Source organism: Nannobrachium achirus, assembly GCF_963921795.1.
Source record: "Nannobrachium achirus genome assembly, chromosome: 11".
Taxonomy (NCBI): domain Eukaryota; kingdom Metazoa; phylum Chordata; class Actinopteri; order Myctophiformes; family Myctophidae; genus Nannobrachium; species Nannobrachium achirus.
The window spans coordinates 36,482,777-36,501,787 of NC_137820.1; the positions used below are offsets into that span (position 1 = coordinate 36,482,777).

The following is a 19,011-nucleotide window of genomic DNA, read 5'->3' on the forward strand; positions in this document are numbered from 1 at the left end:
AGGCCAAACCAATTAGTGCAAGAGCCACAGCTGTCTGGACTCGCTAATAACTTTCCAGCTCTGCTCTCCTCCTCCAAGTTACATTAAACTTATGGTTCTCACTCTCAAATGTATGATAAACCTGTGCATTCTCCATGTTTCCACCTCAAAATGCTGGATTACAGTTCTTCAAATGGACCAGACAGAACCGTCCTCTCTTTCTTTCTCTCTCTCTCTCTCTCTCTCTCTCTGGGACATTGGATTTGGATCTCCGTGCCCTCGGATCTTTTTTTAATGATTATATTTGATTGATCCATCCGCCCACACCGCGATAATTTGTTAAAAGACAGGGATTGAAAGCCTAGGCCATGGCCACTAAAGTAAAAGCAGACACTTGCCTGTCTTGAACTTGAACCTGTCTTTGCAGCCTACAACAGCAGCTCACCCCACGTCAGTCACTTTCTCTGATGGTCCATGCACGGTGCAGTTATGTAATCTCTACTCCTTTCAAGTTCCAATTGGCCATAGGTACAGCGTGTAGTTTAATTAATGGGCCATCAGCAACTCGTTGTTTGATCTACCAGCTGGGTTAACAACTCCTGGCTACTCCGGGCACAGCGCGCCCCGCATAGCCAGGCGTTTCGCACGCACAAGTATTTTAACAGACAGCAGGTTTAGAAAATATGCGCGCACGTTACCTTAACTATTATAAAATAAAATGACTTTATCAAAACTGACAATGATAAACCTGGATATGGATATAGGCCTAATAGGCCTGTCCTTTTTAAAGCATTACAGTATATTTGGGACTAAAAACAAGTTCCCCCCCAAAAAAGCAATACACATAAATACACTGCTTATTATTTCAAATAATGATCCACATCCATCCTCCCAGGTTGTATCATGATTGCTTGCGATGGGAATTAAAACTCAATGGTCGCGAGTTTGTTTTATATCAGCAGAAATAGTCACTACCAGTCAGTCACAGACTGAAGTGGGAACAGCACACGAGTGGAAGTAGCCTACGCGCACTGCCTGATCTACAAACCCTACAATGTGGCGCGGAGGGACCCAGTTTGATCTTGGAAATCTAATGTTCTGTGCGCCACACAGTCATACGACTAATCATAAATCAGGCACCATGAGAAGCAGACAGCACGCAGCACACAGCAGTGATAGAGACAGAGAGGGTAAAAGTCAGAGAGTTGAACAGAGGCATGGATTGACATGAAACGTGTCAAAGTGAACTCATATGATCATCAAAATGGGACACAATTGAAGCGGTTTTTTTTCTCCATTGCGCGAAGCGATGGTGTGTTGTGTGGATAACGTTTATGTGTTGTTGTGTGCGTGTGTGTGTGTGTTGCAAGGCGAAGAACAGCCCCGTGACATTTTGTATTTTATATTATGTAGGCTATTATTGCTTTGTTAAGGCCCGACTCAATCTGAATAGAATCCTGTAGCGTGCGGAGCGCCCGACTGTTCAAAACGGCTAGTCTGAGCCCGTTTAGATTATCTGTTAAAATAATCTGAAAAAATGATCCTGTAGTGTTTAATTCTACCCGATTCAGTCGGGCCCGATTATCGGCTAGTGTATGGCCAGCTTAAGGGCAGAGGGTTGTATGAGTACACTGTAGCACATAAATTATTATACACATTATTCAAAGTGATTTAAATAAGTTGCACGGATGAACATATGAAGATGGATATGAGTGTTTAGCTGGCAGTGGATGAGAAATGTAACAAATGTGACAAATATGCAAATATGCTTCTTGTGACATCATCGATTGCCAATCCAGCTTATAGAAACTGCAGGCTTTCTATTCCTGAAAAGTTGCAATTTTAAAGTGGAAGCCATTGTTCTCGCAATAATAAAAATCTAAATATTTCTTTCAAAAATATTGATGAATTCTTTTTTTTGGGAAAATGATGATATCACAAGACGATGGATTCTGAACTTCCCACAGCTCTCCTAGGAGACTTGGACTGAGTAGAAAAAAAAATTTGATATTTTATCATGAACATTAGTGAGGACCTATTATATGAAGACAGGTTGAAAAGTGGTAAACTACTCCTTTAAGTAAAAGTATCAATGCTGTAATATAGAAATACTCGCAAGCGATGCATTGTGAGCTTGTAGATCGGCTATTTTCAAATGGACGAAATGTACAGTGTATAGAGCTGAAGTGGTTAATGTATGTTTTGTAATAATAATCAAAATCTACAAAGTAACTAGTGCCAAAAAAAGGTATTGGAAATTGGAAATACTCAAGTTAATACCTCAACATTGTACTTAGTTACTTTACACCACTTTTTTGCAGGGGGCTTTCCTCTAGGCACAAGATCATGTCTAAGGAACTGCCCAGGAGAGTCCTCTGTGGTTGCTACCTTGAAGTAATTTGGGATCACTTGAGTTATCTCACACTGAACCTCTTGGACTCCAGCATCCCTGATCTACAAGCTCAGCACAATGCGATGCGTTGTGAGCTCGTACATGAGCTACTTTCACAGAAGAGATTTGGTGGAGAAAAGGACTGGGCCTAGTATTAATAGACCCCTAATGGACTCTGGTACATGGAGTACATTTCATTACTAAATTAATTACTTAATTTATCTGATTATAGTACTAGCATATTTGTCACATTTGTTACATTTCTCATCCACTGCCAGCTAAACACTCATATCCATCTTCATATGTTCATCCGTGCAACTTATTTAAATCACTTTGAATAATGTGTATAATAATTTATGTGCTACAGTGTACTCATACAACCCTCTGCCCTTAGTAGGATCAAACTAATTCTGTCAGGGAAATGTTCTACACTGTATTAGAAGAATAAATGATGGGCCTGCTATGTTCTAATACGCACTGACAGAGAGTTGTTAAATCTGTCTTCTTTGCTGGCATCTACAAAATGCAATAGTAGCAGCACACATCAAATTACAGTTTAGAGCAGGTGCTGGACCAATAAAAGGCCACCATTAAACAATGAATTCCAAATGTATTCCTGGCTGCTGATATTAATATCCTCTTGAAATTTGTATTCAATCTCATCGTATGTTATCTTTTTCTTTTATGATGTTGAATAATAGCCTTTTGTTAAAACCAGAGCATTTACATCACATCAATCAACAGGGACGTGCAGAGAATGTTAGAGAGGCAGGGGCTGACATTTCTAAAAGGGCCTTTTGGTGGAAATATCGAAAATAGCAGACCTCCATGTTCACAACTTGGAGCTTGGAGGTCGGCTATTTTCGGTACGTGATACCACACTGAACTAAGTATAATCAATTTCTTTCACCATAGTAAAAACTGCATTCATGGTCTGGAGAGGGCACTTTTTACAGACGGATAAAAGGGCTCAAGCCCCCTTTGATGTCTGTGTGCACGTACCTGTCAATCAATACTCTAATGCTACGTTACCAATGCTAAACAATGCTTCCCTATGGCTGTGTCTGCACACTAGTGTCTGTTTATAAGATAACTTAGGGTGCATCTATTCGTATCAGTGTGTGTCGAGGAGAGGACTTACTTTAAGAGCTGAGGTGGTGTGGCGGATCGCTGCTCCCTGGAGAGTGAGGAGTGAGAGTGGTGGTTGTGTCTCACCTTGCTGTCTGTATTTAAACCCTGACATCCCCTATGGTTCATTCACACACGCACGCCTTTTTAGGTTAGGAACCCTCGCTGTCACACTTTGTGTGACAGGTGGACTGGCCCTGGTAGGAGGGGTTTGCAGGTAGCCCTGCCCACGTCCTCTCCTGCTCCCTATTAAATGATTGGTCGCTAAGCTGACAATGTCCCATAACGAGGCAACAAATAGCAGTGCGTTATTTATTACCATGCAGGGATTTACTTGAATGGGATTGGCCAGAGCGGGGGAACTCAAGCCCTGCTGGCTAGATTCAATCCAAGACCAATTAAGGGCTCTAATCTTCACACACAGGTGGAGATTTTCACCCGAGTCACATTAGGACCTTAAGATTGTGTGCAGTCTCATTGTTATCCACAATCAGTAGAATCCTCAGTGTCCGTTTTACTCTGAGAATGTGTTTAACAAGGTCCATTTGGTTATTTTTGCACATTAACACTGAGGATTTGACAGCGTACCCCATGACTGACAGCTATCCTTAATTACTATTTAGTTGATTGATTGATTGATTGATTGATTGATTGATTGATTGATTGATTGCGACCATCAGGTCACAGTTACTATCAAAACCTCTACCGGCTGTCAATCTGTCAGTCTGTCTGTCAGTCTGACCGTCACACGGCACGTCACACTTTTGCCCTACTCATATCTCCGCCACGTTGCCCCTATACACACTCTTGGCTGCCAAACCACAACCTCTCATTTTTCTCACATGGCCCTCTTCTAGCACCACCATGAGGCCGAATCGTGCAAAACACATTTTTGGACGCGCAAAGCTGTACACAGTATCTCTACAGTCATGTCATCAACATGGATCTGTCCCATTTCCCATATTCCCTCCTGATTGGCTACCATTTCCTTCTAAAATTTGTGTATACCCCCCGATTAGGGAGTCTTACTGGTTGAATATAATGATACCATGAACTGACAAAACCTACAACGCAAGGACACGGGGAGGCTTTACGGCAACAGCAACTTGTTACGTGGTTAACATTTCCATCTTTAAGTGACATTGCATTCTCAAAGTAGACATTCCTAATGTTAGGGTTATGGGGGTAGAGAGAGAGAGAGAGAGAGAGAGAGAGAGAGAGAGAGAGAGAGAGAGAGAGAGAGAGAGAGAGAGAGAGGCGGGCAAAGAAAGAGCGAGAGACAGGACAGCCTATTGTAGTCTGAGGTGTTCATGGGTGCATTCAGAGTCGTTGGTATGTGAAGAAGGCGTTTATAAATATGTTACCATCTGCATCTGTCCTGACAACACGTGTGTGTGTGTGTGTGTGTGTGTGTGTGTGTGTGTGTGTGTGTGTGTGTGTGTGTGTGTGTGTGTGTGTGTGTGTGTGTGTGTGTGTGTGTGTGTGTGTGTGTGTGTGTGTGTGTGTGTGTGTGTGAGAGAGAGAGTGAGAGAGAGCAACTTCATGCATAGAAGGTGTGTGTGTAGGTCATTTGTTGTAGCCTACTGTATAAAGAATGTCTCTCAATCTCACCAACTCAACTCAAGTCTCCATGGCGTAAACATTAAATAGAAGGGAAAACTCTTTTTGGGGGTGAACTACTCCTTTAAGCCCTAGTTGATATTTTGTCGTACGATGGTGTTGCAGAGTGAAAATCAAAATTACGAGCACACAATGTGGCACATTGCGTTTTGAGGTTAGTTTTGACCATTCTGTTGAGTTTGCCTATAATGACAGTTGGCAAGGTTCCATTGTGTGATCTGCCCCCTCCCCTGTCTCTCCCCTACTACAGTCTCTCCCCTACTACGGTCTCTCCTCTACTACGGCCTCTCCCCTACTACGGTCTCTCCTCTACTACGGTCTCTCCTCTACTACGGTCTCTCCCCTACTACGGTCTCCTACTACAATCTCTCCCCTACTACGGTCTCTCCCCAACGCTCATCAACCAGAGTAGTTCACAAGTTGCCAACAGAGCTCACTAGCCAAGTGAGACTCTAGGCAAGCGAGGTTTTTACTTCTGGTTGAAGTTTTACTTCAACCAGCAATTACTTTTCATGTATTTCAGGGAAGCAAAAAGTAGGAAGCGCAAGAATATTGAGTATGAGTATATATTATTTGATTGAATAAAACTTTATTTTATCCAGTCTGTATGGTAGATTTTGATGCAATACAACTATAACCTAGTGCATCTGCAGTGGTCTCCCTATACTCTTCCGTTGAGAAACATACTGTGTACACACATGCACTAGAGCAGGGATTCTTAACCTGTGGGTCTGGACCCCTAGAGGGTTCCCCAAATTATTTTGGGGGGTCCCCAGATGATTAACTTAATGTGTAACATTGTTTTCTCACTCAACAGTAAACAAACCAACATAAAGTGTAAAGGCTACCTGCACATTTCTAAATTGTCAATTTAATTGATACCTCTAAAATGTCAAATTAAAAATGTGCCAAATTGTCAAATATTACAGGCGGAAATTGTGAGAATAGCATATCTAGCTACATGCTCACAACGAGGCATTGTGAGCATGTAGATCTGCTGTTTTCACAATAGAACTGTGTTATACATAATGTAATTCCTCAACACTCGTCAGGGAGAACCACTGCACCAGAGCAGTGGTTCCCTTTTCATGTCAGGGACCCATTTGGCTGAGGACCCCCACCTGAAAATATTTTGTGAAAGGGACCCCCGATATAAGTTTTGTAAGAAAAATAAAGCAAGCGTTGCATCGCGACTCGTTGTGAGATTGTAGATCGGCTTTTTTGAATGAGCACCGCTGCACATGGATACACACTACATACATACACACTGCATAGCATACACTGTACACTGCCTTTAGACATACACAACGCCACTGTTTCCCGAAACACTGGGTCGGGACCCATTTGTGGGTCGCGGACACATTTGTGTGGGTCCCTTAATTTTTTGTTTCCTATATTTAGCTTTTAATTACTATTAGATCAAAACATTTAAGAAAAACATTCCCCAAAAAAGATTCAGGAAAAAATTATATAAAAAAATGCAAATCTAAGTAATTCCATAAATTAGAAAACAAATGTTTAAAGAAGTAGTGAAAATAGCCGATCTTATAGTGTGTGGCAAAATGCAGTCCTACAGCCATTGATGGACAAAAGGTCTATACTTTATTATCCGAAGACTGGTAAATATTTATTGTTTAAGTAATGTTTAGTGAGTGAGGATTTAGTGGATTAATTGCATTCTAATTACTGCAGTGCCATTTAGGAGAAAACGGTATACAGCTGAGCTAATACATTTCTACATCACTTTGCTAAGACCACTTGGGATCTGTGAAGCCATTTTAAGAGTCACAACGATGATTAAGTGGAACACATACTTGCATAGGATGTTTAGAGTGTCACAACGCTATATAAATAAACACTGTTCAGCTTTTGTGATCCAAGTCTATTCTAGGGAGCCATACGTACACAGTATGTATAAACCGAGCATAAAAAGCACAAATCCAGGATCCATTTATCACACGGAACAGCAACAAATAGCTATGCAGAGCCATCGTTTTATCAATGTAGTGCTTCCTAGAACATTCGTCATGTGATCGTGGCCTACTGCCACCTCTGTCCGAGCCATAGCCAACATTCCAATTAAATAAAAATAGACCTCCATACGTGATACTCACTGATGTGATATTGATACCCTCATTTCCTGAAATGGTTATCTAGGGTTTATGCAGCATGGCTACTGTGTGCACAGACATAAAGGCCAAAAAGAATAATTGTGTATTATCATGTAGTCATTTTAGTGCACAGGGACGTGCAGATAATGTTAGAGAGGCAGGGGCTGAAATTGTTTCGAAAATAGCAGACCTCCAAGCTCACAACGCATCGGCTATTTTCGATGCTTGATTTCTATACAGAGAGGACAATTTTTTCAACATAAGATGCTGCATTCAAGTTCAGGAGAGTTTGGTCAAGACACTCCTCTTGAATGCTACCTTTAGGTATGGCTTGGAAAGAGAGCATTTGCATTTCTTTCACCACAGTAAAAACTGCATTCATGGTCTGGAGAGGGCACTTTTTACAGGCAGATAAAAGGGCAGGGGCTCAATCCCCCTTTTATGTCTATGTGTGCACATGCCAGGTAGTTCATGTGCTCTTGTCTAATTCAAGGTCTTGGCAGCCCCTAGAGGCCATGCTGGTCATTGCATCCAACCCATAAAGGTTTGAACCGACCAACAGGAGTCAAAAGGACAGTGCAGCTCAATACCTTCATACCTGGTGGTGGTGGTTAGAAGTGAAGAGTGAATAACAGACAGTCAGTGCAGGTCTTAAAGTTTATTGTTTGATCCTGTCTGACAGGAACCTCCAGAAAGAGCCAATACACTTCCAGCATCTGCCGCGGCACCGCCAGAAGTGCCGGCAACAGCCGTGGCAATGATTCCTTTAATGATTCCTTTGCCGCGGCAATGATTCCTATGCCGCAGCAATTATTCCTAATCCGTCTGCCGCTGTTGCGGAACCTATCACCCCCCCACCCCCCGCCCACGACGACCACCAGTGGACCAGTTTGTGGACCAGTGGACCAGCTTGTCCCGTCCCCCAACACCACGACCACTGGACCACCGAACATAAATAATGTATTACAACAAGCAGTCACCTCACATCGCTGTCCCTCACCTTGTAACTTGCCTGGCTCCAGCCAATAGACCCGCCCACTCTCTGAGTGGACTGCTTCTCTTGGTCTGGAGGTGTCATATGACGCGTCTCTTGATTCGGTTTCTTGGCTAACCGACCAATGAAATCAATGCAAGACAGAGGAGGGGTGCGTCTAACTTTTGAAAATCAACAGAAACAGTGGAGGAAGGGGTGGCTCACCAGAGTTCTTAATTGCCTCCTTTGAACTTCAGAAGAGCTACAACTACAAGTGTCGATAGCTCGTTAGTGATTCTCTCTAATCAATGAAACATCAAAGACAATGACCTATTTGGTGCATGTCACAGAGGGGAGGGGGAGGAGGGAATGTTTTGTCAAACACAACCCCTCCCACCAGATCTCTTGTGATTGGGAATTTCAAATTTCAAATCCCCTCCCCTTTGTAATCAAATAGAATAGGGACAACTTCAGACTCAAGCTCCAGCGTAGAGTCTGAAATCAGGCTACCTTGTAACCCCATGTTTCATTTTGCTGCTGATCTACAAGCTCACCTATATTTGCTATCTTTAATAAACACTGACTGCCACCATGCACAGTGGCACCTCATTGAGGTAAAAAAGGAAATATCAAAAAAGAGAACAGTGACACCTGCAGGTGAAACAAAATCCTTCCTGAATGGTTGAATACAAAGTAAATCTAGTAGCTGTATAACAGGCAAATACCCTTTAGTAGCCAAGTCCTTCTCGCCCCCCTAGTGGCGAGAAAAAGAACTTCTGGGAACTCAGATTGAGTCCAGCCTAATCTGACAAGGTTTACATTTCTCTTTATTCCCTCCTTCATTCAAGTCAAAGTAGCCATGTCTTTTTAGACAACAGACTGACAATCAACAATGACTTGATGGCATATATGTTTATTCAATATAAACGTAATAAGACAGGATTAAGATTTTCAATATCTAAATGTTTAAATAATGAACAAAATATGAAAATATATGCTTATACAACCTTATATACATTACAGTTTCTTCATTAACGTTCATTGTTTGTTAAATAAGTCCAGTACCTCGTATGTTTTCACCTGTAGTCATAAACACTATGATGTTTGGGTCATTAATATTTTGTTCTTATTCTGGATCATAATCTTTTGCCTGTTTTAGGGTTCCCTTTCCAGGCCATGGACCCCAAAATAGCAATAAGGTCTGGCATGGCTGCAGCTAACCACACATTGTGAAAAGGCTTATATATATATATATATATATATATATATATATATATATAGTTAAATTATTAAACTGATGTGAAACTGAATTAGCAATCAACAGAGAAACCCATAAGAAAGCATGTATTTTGTCAACACAAATTTACAGTTTCCACAAGGTTCACTGAAGATCCCAGACAAACATTACAGTACATCATCCAGTTAGATAAACATGAATGTTGTAAATAAAATCAATAAACTAACTCATGCAGTCACAGACAGTGGCGTAGGGTGTGTGTGTGTGTGTGTGTGTGTGTGTGTGTGTGTGTGTGTGTGTGTGTGTGTGTGTGTGTGTGTGTGTGTGTGTGTGTGTGTGTGTGTGTGTGTGTGTGTGTGTGTGTGTGTGTGTGTGTGTGTGTGTGTGTGTGTGTGTGTGTGTGTGTGTGCGTGCGTGCGTGCGTGTGTGTGTGTGCTCGTGCTCTCAAGGGGAAAATGGGAAGGTTGGGATGTTGGGGAGTTTGGATTGAGTAGAATTTGGGGGAGTGGAAGAATGTAGAAGAACTGGGAGAGGAAGGGCTCTTTGATCAAACTTTGAACAGTTTGTATAAAAGATCATTAAAATCCGCTTAGAATCTCAACAGCATACTCACACCGGGAACACACCGAATTACATCATTTTGAATGCCCTACTTGATCATTGATTGATTGAATATTTTATTAGACAAAAATGAAGAACAGTACAAGTACAGTCAAAACAAAACATTTAGGATAATCAAGTGCTTTGTTTTATATTTTAAACAAGATTGGTCTGATCCTAACTATTATCATAGGCCTATTTCTATTCTGCCATATAGGTAAAAAGTGTTGGGAAATCTTGTAAATAAGCAACTTACTGACTATTTTTAAATATGTTAGTAATATTTTATCTAGAGTTCAATCTGCTTTCCGATTGAACATTGATTGGTTTCACAGGGTGCATAACTGCAACCCTAATCCCAAATGACTCACTTCCGCCTTAGACTCCAAACAGCATTGTTGTGTTATCTTTATAGACTTGAGCTAAGGCCTTGATATTGTTGATCTCACTATTGTTGTTGATAGGTTTGACAGCAATGTTATTTCTCATTTCTGATTTGTCCAGCCATCTCATGGAGAGGGTGGAGTGTGTACAATCTGATAAACTAATTCAGGATCATTTCACAAGTCCAACAGGCCCTCTCCATTTTACTGCAGGCCTGCCCCTAAGTTGAATACCTCTAAGACCAAAATAATTTGATTTGGTGGGTAAGGCTTTGGCAATAATGTCTACACAACATCCTATCCAAGGTCAAATCAAAAAATGGGTTCTTTACAGAATGCGCTCAAATTCCTCTGCTAGATTAATGCTTGTACATTAATGATTGCAGAGCCCCTAGAGTAGGCCCCGAAGAACTTTGCACCCTCTCACCTACCGTATTAGCCCGATTTTAAGATCTCGACTTTAGTAAACTTATCCTGACGGTTTCCCCATCCAGTACCATACATACAATCAAGGTATGGTAACCCAATAGCTCTTAAAATCAAGAGATATTATGCAGTTTTTCTAATAGTCGCTAACTGTTGTAACACTTGAAATACTGAATATGGAATGTGTACGGTAATATTGTATATCATATCGAAATCGAAATATTTGGCATAAATACTGAGATATGAAATGTTGTCCATATCGTGCAGCCCTAGTGTACAGGTGTAAAACAAATATATATGTGATATCATTTTGTACAAGCTCCTATATTTGCAGTTTTCAAGAAAGGGGCGAAGAATAGAGATCTCAGCTTCTTGGTCTTGACGTCGAGAGTAGAGTAAGGTTGTTCTCCTGACACCAGATCTGACCTCATCCGTCCCTTTAGGCAGAGATTCTCATTGTTGTTGACAATACGGCCCATCACTGTTGTGTGTGTACAGGGAGTAGAGGAGAGGGCTCAGCACGCAGCCCTGAGGGGTTCCTGTGTTGAGGGGGGGGGGGGGGGGGGGGGGGGGGGATCTGATATTCGGCCGAATATATGAGCGAATTTCGTAGGAAAGCAGAAGTTCATACACACTAGGGCTAGAAGAAGAAAGGGTGAGAGTGACGAGCTCTTCGGGACACAGACCAGCTGTGTGTGACGGCGCGGCTACACGCACGTCTCGGTCTGTGACAGAGAGAAAGGGACAAGAAGAAAGGAAGATGGATGAGTGCAAGGTTAGAGAGCAGGGTTAGACTGGAGGAAAAGAGCCGGCGTGAGCGGGGGGCGTGAGAGCGAAGGAGGGGAAGAAAGGAGAGGAGGAAGGAGGAGAAGAGGGGAAGAGCCACATCCGGAGATAAAAACCCAGAGAATGTGGTCAAGTCTCAGCTGTGCTAATTACATCTCTGAGCTTTGTTATGTCACTGCTTCTGAACCAGAGTTAGTATGTATTTCATTATCTTTACCTTTTGAGTGCATTATACCATACCTTTGCATCTTTACCTTAACTTTATGAGTTCATTTTTAGTTTGGGGAATTTACAACAATTTGCAGTTTTACAATTTAGGCATTTAACATACGCTCTTAATCCAGAGCGACTTAAATGAAGCAAGGACAACACAACAATACTTCAAATACATGCAGAAGGAATGTACTGGAGCAAACACGGACTGTTTAAGCATTTCGATGTCAATACATCTTCGTCAGGTCATGACCTGACGAAGATGTATTGACATTGAAACATTGTCACTCTTGCCTGCACCCTGTAACTGTAACTAATAAATAAGGCTTAAACAGTCTGTGTTTGTTCCAGTAATTCCTTCTGCATATTCAAGTCCCGTTCCTGAGATGCACCGGACCGGCCTGAACTAGGCTAGAAGTCTTCATACTTCAAATACATGGTTTCTGTCTTCTATAGTTTTAGATTAGTGATAGTTTTACTTTTTCCAAGTATGAAGAGTAAAGCCTTGATCTATAAAAGCTGAAAAAGGTACAGTATAGGATGAAAGAATGCATGACATCAAACTAACATGATTAACACATTATTATATTATAATAATAACATAAATACAATTGTTATTGTTTATTAAAAGTCCCATATATTGAGCAAAACCATTTCAATATGGTACCACAGTCAGAATTGGGAAAGGGAGAAAATAGAGAAGAAAGAAACTACAAAAGTGTGCTTTTCAGAGAGTGCAGATCCCCGCCAGGCTGGGTTGCCTTGCCCTACAAAGGCAGAGTGCAGTAACTACGTTTTCGAATTTCACAAAAAAATGGGTTTAAAAGTGTTACAGCTTATCAGCCAAATGAGATAAAGACATAAAAGTGATATTACACTGATTGTACATCTGTTCTTGAGGTAATTGTTCATCCCCCAATATCATGAAGGCTAATTTGACCGTTGGGCGACACAAATAAGTCGGTGTGTCCCAAAACGTAGTTACTGCACTCTGCCTTTGTAGGGCAATAGTCGTATCAAAAGGGGGTCTACTCTGCTCTGTACCCTCATGCATATCAAACTGGGCAACCTTGAAATGAAAGAAAATAGGTTTTGAGAATCACTTCTTGTGTATACATAACATGATGTGACTAGTTGTTTTTAAGAGTTCAACTGAGTTATGGGAACACACCCATGGAGCAAACGAGAAAAAACAATCTGGTGTTTCTTGTGAGAAGCGCAACATCTCATCCCCACATCCTGCTCCCATCGCCCAAGCACACACACACATGTTCCCCCCGGGGAGCGCCGTGGCCCGCCGCTCCTCCGCGTCCTGCGCTTGTGAGGTTCCTCCGCTGTCATTTTGTCCCCCTTTTTTCTTTTCTTTTTTAACTCCTTATGTCTAAAAATACCATCTGACCCCGGATGCATGGGGCTAGCGTTGTTACATAAGCTCCTTGTGGGACTGAAGTGTTGGGACTTAAGTTTCTGGAACTCGGCGCTCGAAAGTAAACAATGGGCTGAAAGACGATTTCCAGGAGTCACTTCCAAAAGGGAAAAATAATACCCACAATTAGCTTCTGACTCATTTTCGTTTCAGAAATTGTCACAGGATTTTTCTGGTTTTGAAAGGGGTTCTATATCCCAAATTAATTTCATATCTCTGCTGTCGTGTAGAAACCAACTACATGTATGTCCAAACTATGTAACTTTTCAGGAAATACAACATATTTTCATTTAAATAGCACAATACTGCTTCATCAAAGTTGGTATGTTGACTTTATACATTGTCAGATACTTGAACGTGTCTTTATTATCATCACTTTAGCCAAATACAGCTCATGTGGAGTTACAAGGTTTTTGACCATAGCCTGTAAATGTGGTATCAATACTGTAATCTAGAAATATACTCTGTTACACGTAAAAGTCCGGAATTCAATTTGTTTTCAAAGTACCAAAAGTGGAAAGTACTCATTATTATGCAGAATAAAGTTTTTCAATACATAAAAATCTTTTGAAAATAGCAGATCTACAAGCTAACAATGCGTTGCATCGGACACATTGTGAGCTTGTGGATCAGCTATTTTCAGATGGACGAAATGTATGTATCTAGGGCTGAACTACAAAGTAACTAAAGTTTTCAAATAATTGTAGCGGAGTAAAAGTATAATATTTGCCTCTGAGATGTAGGGGAATAGAAGTAAAAGTACAGATACTTCGGTAAAGTAAAAATGCCTCATAATATTGTACTTACAGTACTTGAGTAAATATACCGAGTTACTTCACAGCACTGATCCTACATACTCATGAGACACTCTCAGTAGCAGCAGTTTCACGGTTTCATTTTGTCATCTTCATCTTTGCTAATATAGTGTTAAGTCAATTTGCCAACTCTTTTCATCAGGTAAGGGTAGCCAACTACTGGATTTGTAATGTGTGTCATGTCCCAAAAGGGGGCACTGTTTAGCACACAAGACTGGGAAACTGGAATGTCTTATGATACATTCTTTTGTTTATTTTAGGGTTAGGGTTAGTGTTTTAAATAGCATTCAAAATACGTTTTTCAGTCTGTGTATTTTGAAACTTCAGGACAGGGGTGGATAAGTTGATAGTCCAGATGGAGTCCTTGGAGTCGCTCCAGAAAAGGTCTCATTTTGGCACCATGCAGATTAAAGTGGTGGATTCCCTGGTTTCTACTATAGGCTGCTGACTATTTGTATGCACACACATCATCTGAAGTCTCACAGGAATATAAGTAGTTAGTATAGCGTCACAAGTTTATGTTGGCTATTCAAAAATAGAAGATTTACAAGCTCACAGCAAGCTTGTGCATGTGCTCTTTTTTAAAATATTTTGAAAAATATGACAATGTGTGTGTGTGTGTGTGTGTGTGTGTGTGTGTGTGTGTGTGTGTTTTTTTTTTTTTTTTTTTTTTAACTCAAATCTTCTCTTCTGGGGGTCCCTGGCACAAAACCTTTTCAGATGGGGGTCCGTGACCGAATACATATCAATTTGTGGGTCCTTGACTTTAAAAGGTTTGGGAACCACTGCTGTACAGTTAGTTGTCCATTAGTTGAATATCTCTGACCCAAACCAAAACCTTCCTTTTGTTTTGCTCACATGCTGTTATAGGCGGGGGCTCTTTAATGTATGGCATTGTATGGCAAACATAGTCAATCTTAGATAACAGATCTCGTAGATGTGCTATTTTCAATCCTCCATTTTGTATTTGATTAATTAAATAATGTATGTATTTATTTATTCTGTGACATTTTCACCTATAATGACACACCCAAAATAGGGCGCCAAGTTGAATGTGGTTAAGTGAGTACTTAGGCTACGTTGAAGCACATATCCATTGACATAAACATCAAGAAACTCTGTAGTGGGCTCTTGTGCGATGTTTGTGTTTTGTGGGCCATATTTACGTTAACCTCAGCGTGTAATGCATCTTAACCTTGACCCCACTGTGATTCGCAGAGAGACAGAGAGAGATGCTTGGTAAAGTGCTGTGGTGGTGGTTGTAAGTGATTAGGGGGCTGGGGGGGGGGGGGGGGAGAGAAGCAGCAGAAAGTGGGAGAGGGCACCTTGCGTAGATCACAGCTTTATCGTCGACTATGTTTAGATCTTGGCTTCCACGGCCGCTTCTCAAGTAACAGAGGGCCAGTGGGCTCAGCTCGACCCCCTTCAGACGTGAGACTGGGAAGCAAAGTGAGAGTTAAAGACACTCCACTGGCAACACAGGAAGTCTGAGGAAAGAGAAAAGAAGAGAGAGAGAGAGAGAGAAATGAGCCAATCAGAGCCACATAGTCATAAAAAAAAGTAATTGAAAAGGAGTCCCAGAAAACGAGAGCGGCCAGGAGCTGGAGAGCTGGAGTGTTCAGCTGAAACCCCCAGCTCTCTCCCTAAAGCAGTACCAGTACGTGTCTGCCTGTTCATCTTCTGTCCGTGATTCCCTCCGGCCGGCTGTGATGGGAAGATGGCTGGGGAAGGAATAGAGACTCCCAGCTGTGCCCCGGCCCCTGGCGACCAGCGGCGGTCGTCATCTGCACATTTCCTGCGAGATGTGATCTTCCACGGCAAGTTTAAAGTGAGTGCAACTAAAGAGAGTTGGGGGAGAGAGAGAGAGAGACTGACTGAGAGGTGAGACCAGTGAACGCACAGTGGAGGATTATGGAGAACTAGAAAGCAAGGGTGGTAAAGGGGAAAGAAATGCTGAGCATGAAGCAGGGATTGAGTGAATGAGATGGGTTGTGTTAAGTTTATATTCACTTCTGATAACAATTCAGGCTGTCTTCTTTAGGGAGGAAACCCCTTTTCCCCCAAACACAACTTTGTGCAGCTTTTCTTTTTCAACCAAAAAGTTAATTTGTAATACTTTGTTGCACATCAAATAGTGAAAATAGACCTACAAGTTCACAGCATATATTTCTTTGCAGAGTCAGCCTATTTCAACGCCTAGAATGGAGACTATAGTTTCATGTGGTTATATTTCCAATGTCAATTCCTCAGAATTTGTTCAGATTAGCTTTATAGTAAGAACAACAAGTAGCTGTTGAATCTACGTGTTGCCCCCCCCCCTGTTATGTAAATATCAGACCATGACACTTGGGTTCTAACAACCTGCATGGTCAATAATCTAATCAGAGACAAATTTGAGAGAGTTGTATGCTTTTCTCTGCCACATGGATTGTGAGCAGTAAAACCAGCTCTAGTTTTTTCATAGCCTAATTTATCCGAATGCATTATTTGAAGTTCAGTTGGCATGCTTTGAATGTTTGGGATGTTTTTTGTGATGTCCAGCATAAAGATTTTGTATTTTGCCACAGAAGACTTTGACAAGCTATAAATTCCTCCTCCTCTGTTCTTTAGATTGTAATAGAATTGTCTTTAAGCCCCGATAAACACTTCTGATTGGAAATGATATTTTAGACATTATTGCACCAGAACTGTAAATCACTAGTTGGGTATATGTTGGCTTAGAACTACTCAACTCCAATTCAATAGTACAATATTTTATTTTATTGATTCATACATACAATATTTGTGAAAACGAAGTCATGTTTTTGTAATATGTCAAGAAATATGCATTTTGAGTCATGTGAAGTGAGCAAAAACTGTATGTGCACGTGTACACAGTTGCGTGCGCACACGCACACACACACACACACACACACACACACACACACACACACACACACACACACACACACACACACACACACACACACACACACACACACACACACACACACACACACAGGTTTGCATTTGCTACTTTGTGGGGACATTACTCATAGTCTACTATCTTTATGGGGACATTCCATTCATTTTAACCCTAACCCTAAACCCTAACCCTAACCCTAACCCTTAACCTAACCCCTAAAGACCTTATGGGGACGTATTAATAAGTACCCACAAGGTAGTGTGCAAGGATTGTACTGTCTTTGTGGGGACATGAGGTCCCCTCAAAGTAGTATTTCCCTGTCCACACACACACACACACACACACACACACACACACACACACACACACACACACACACACACCAACAACAAGAGAAGAGAAACAGATTTGACCATTGTCTTGGCGCTTGACGTGCTTGAAGCTGCTGTGCGTTAAGTTCTTGCTCCTGGGTAATATAAGAACATTTAAGGTAAACATTGTGAACATGCAGAGGAATGCCGAGGCATGTAAAATGACCTGTGCCAGTGACCCTCAAGATATCATCTAATGTAAACATGTGAGCACGTGGAAGCTGTAATGTGGCCAAACAAAGAGTCAAATGGGATATGAGGGCAACGTCAACTGCCTGTGATAATGTGCATCTTTATATCCACACTTTTGTGGATTTATTTTTGTCAGGGTTTCTAAACGCTGTTCATAGAACTATATCAACATACTGTAGGCACAAACACAGGCTAAACATCTCATTTGGATCTTTCCCTGTAAAACTTTAAATGGTTTAGATAGCATAACAAACAAACAAACAAAAAGGCAAAGCTGATGGCAGCTATTATCCATGTGTTTTCGTTGGATACTGTATTTCCCCCTATGTAGTATTCTTGTAAGGTATTTCTATGTTGCAAGGTTGAAAATAACATGAGCAAATAGCAAACCTTATCCAACAGAGGTGTTGAAGTGTTAAAGTGTTAATTATTGTGGCTGAATGTTGTCTATAGGCCCTCTAAGCAGCTGTAGTTGCTACGGTATGTTATAATGTATGTGTGTTGTGATTTTGGTTGACCAACCATGTGGTCCCTTAAGAGCAGGGGCGTCACAAGGGGGGGAAAAGTGGGAGTTTCTAGGGCCCAAGGTGGAGGGGCCTTAATTATTTTATACTTTAGCTATTGAAAAATAGCAGATATGCACTGCAAGCTTGTAGATCTGCTATTTTTGAAAAGTCACGAAAATGTGTGAAAATCTGTAAATATACTGTATGTACTGTGAAAATCGAATATATGTACTTTTTAAGCGAACATTTGTAACTCAAATTTTGCTTCTGGGGGGTCCCTGGAACTAAATATTTTTGAGATGGGGGTCCGTGGCCAAATACATATCATTTTGGGGGTCCTTCATATGAAAATATTTGAGCACCACTGACATAGAAACATAGGTTTTTCAAAAAAGGATTTGAAATATTCAGACTCAGCACACATTTTCAAGATTTTTCAAAAATAGCAGATCTACAAGCTCGCAGCGTGGCTGTGAGCTTGTATATCTGCTATTTTTCAATAGTTAAAGCACAACATGTGAGTGAATCCTTGTACCCAGGGCCCAGAATGTGGTGCGACACCCCTGCTAGTCTCCCTCTAACTAAGGGTGGAATGATGTTTCAGTTGAGTCTTGAGCGCAGAAATATTAATAATAATAACTTGAATTTATATAGCGCCTTTCAAAAAACCCAAGGCGCTTAACAAAACAGAAACAAAACACATTATTGTCCAAAAGCCTGAATGAATACGTGTCTCTTCAGTGCAGACTTAAAAGAGTTCAGTGTTGGCAACTGGCGAATCGCTATGGGGAGGGAGCAGAGAACCACATGACATCAGGCTGTGTCACACCATAAGTTCTGAAGTTTATTGCGAATGTAGGTCACATTTACTATGAAAACCTGCAGATCCTGTGCATGCGTCTGTCTGTCCGTCCGTCATGCGCGTCAATCATTGTGATGTCAGAACAG

At 41.2% G+C, this 19,011-nt stretch overlaps 1 protein-coding gene across 1 annotated transcript in view; it reads left to right on the forward strand.

Moving 5' to 3' along the window:
• Positions 1–15,789: 15,789 nt before the first annotated feature.
• ano1b (anoctamin 1, calcium activated chloride channel b) overlaps positions 15,790–19,011 on the forward strand; it is a gene marked incomplete at its 3' end in the record, with an annotated part of 66,102 nt that continues 62,880 nt past the window's right edge. The window contains exon 1 of the mRNA XM_080737047.1: positions 15,790–15,917. Within this exon, the coding sequence (XP_080593173.1) occupies positions 15,807–15,917 (111 nt within the window). The 5' untranslated portion in view covers positions 15,790–15,806. The remainder of the gene's footprint in view (positions 15,918–19,011) is intronic.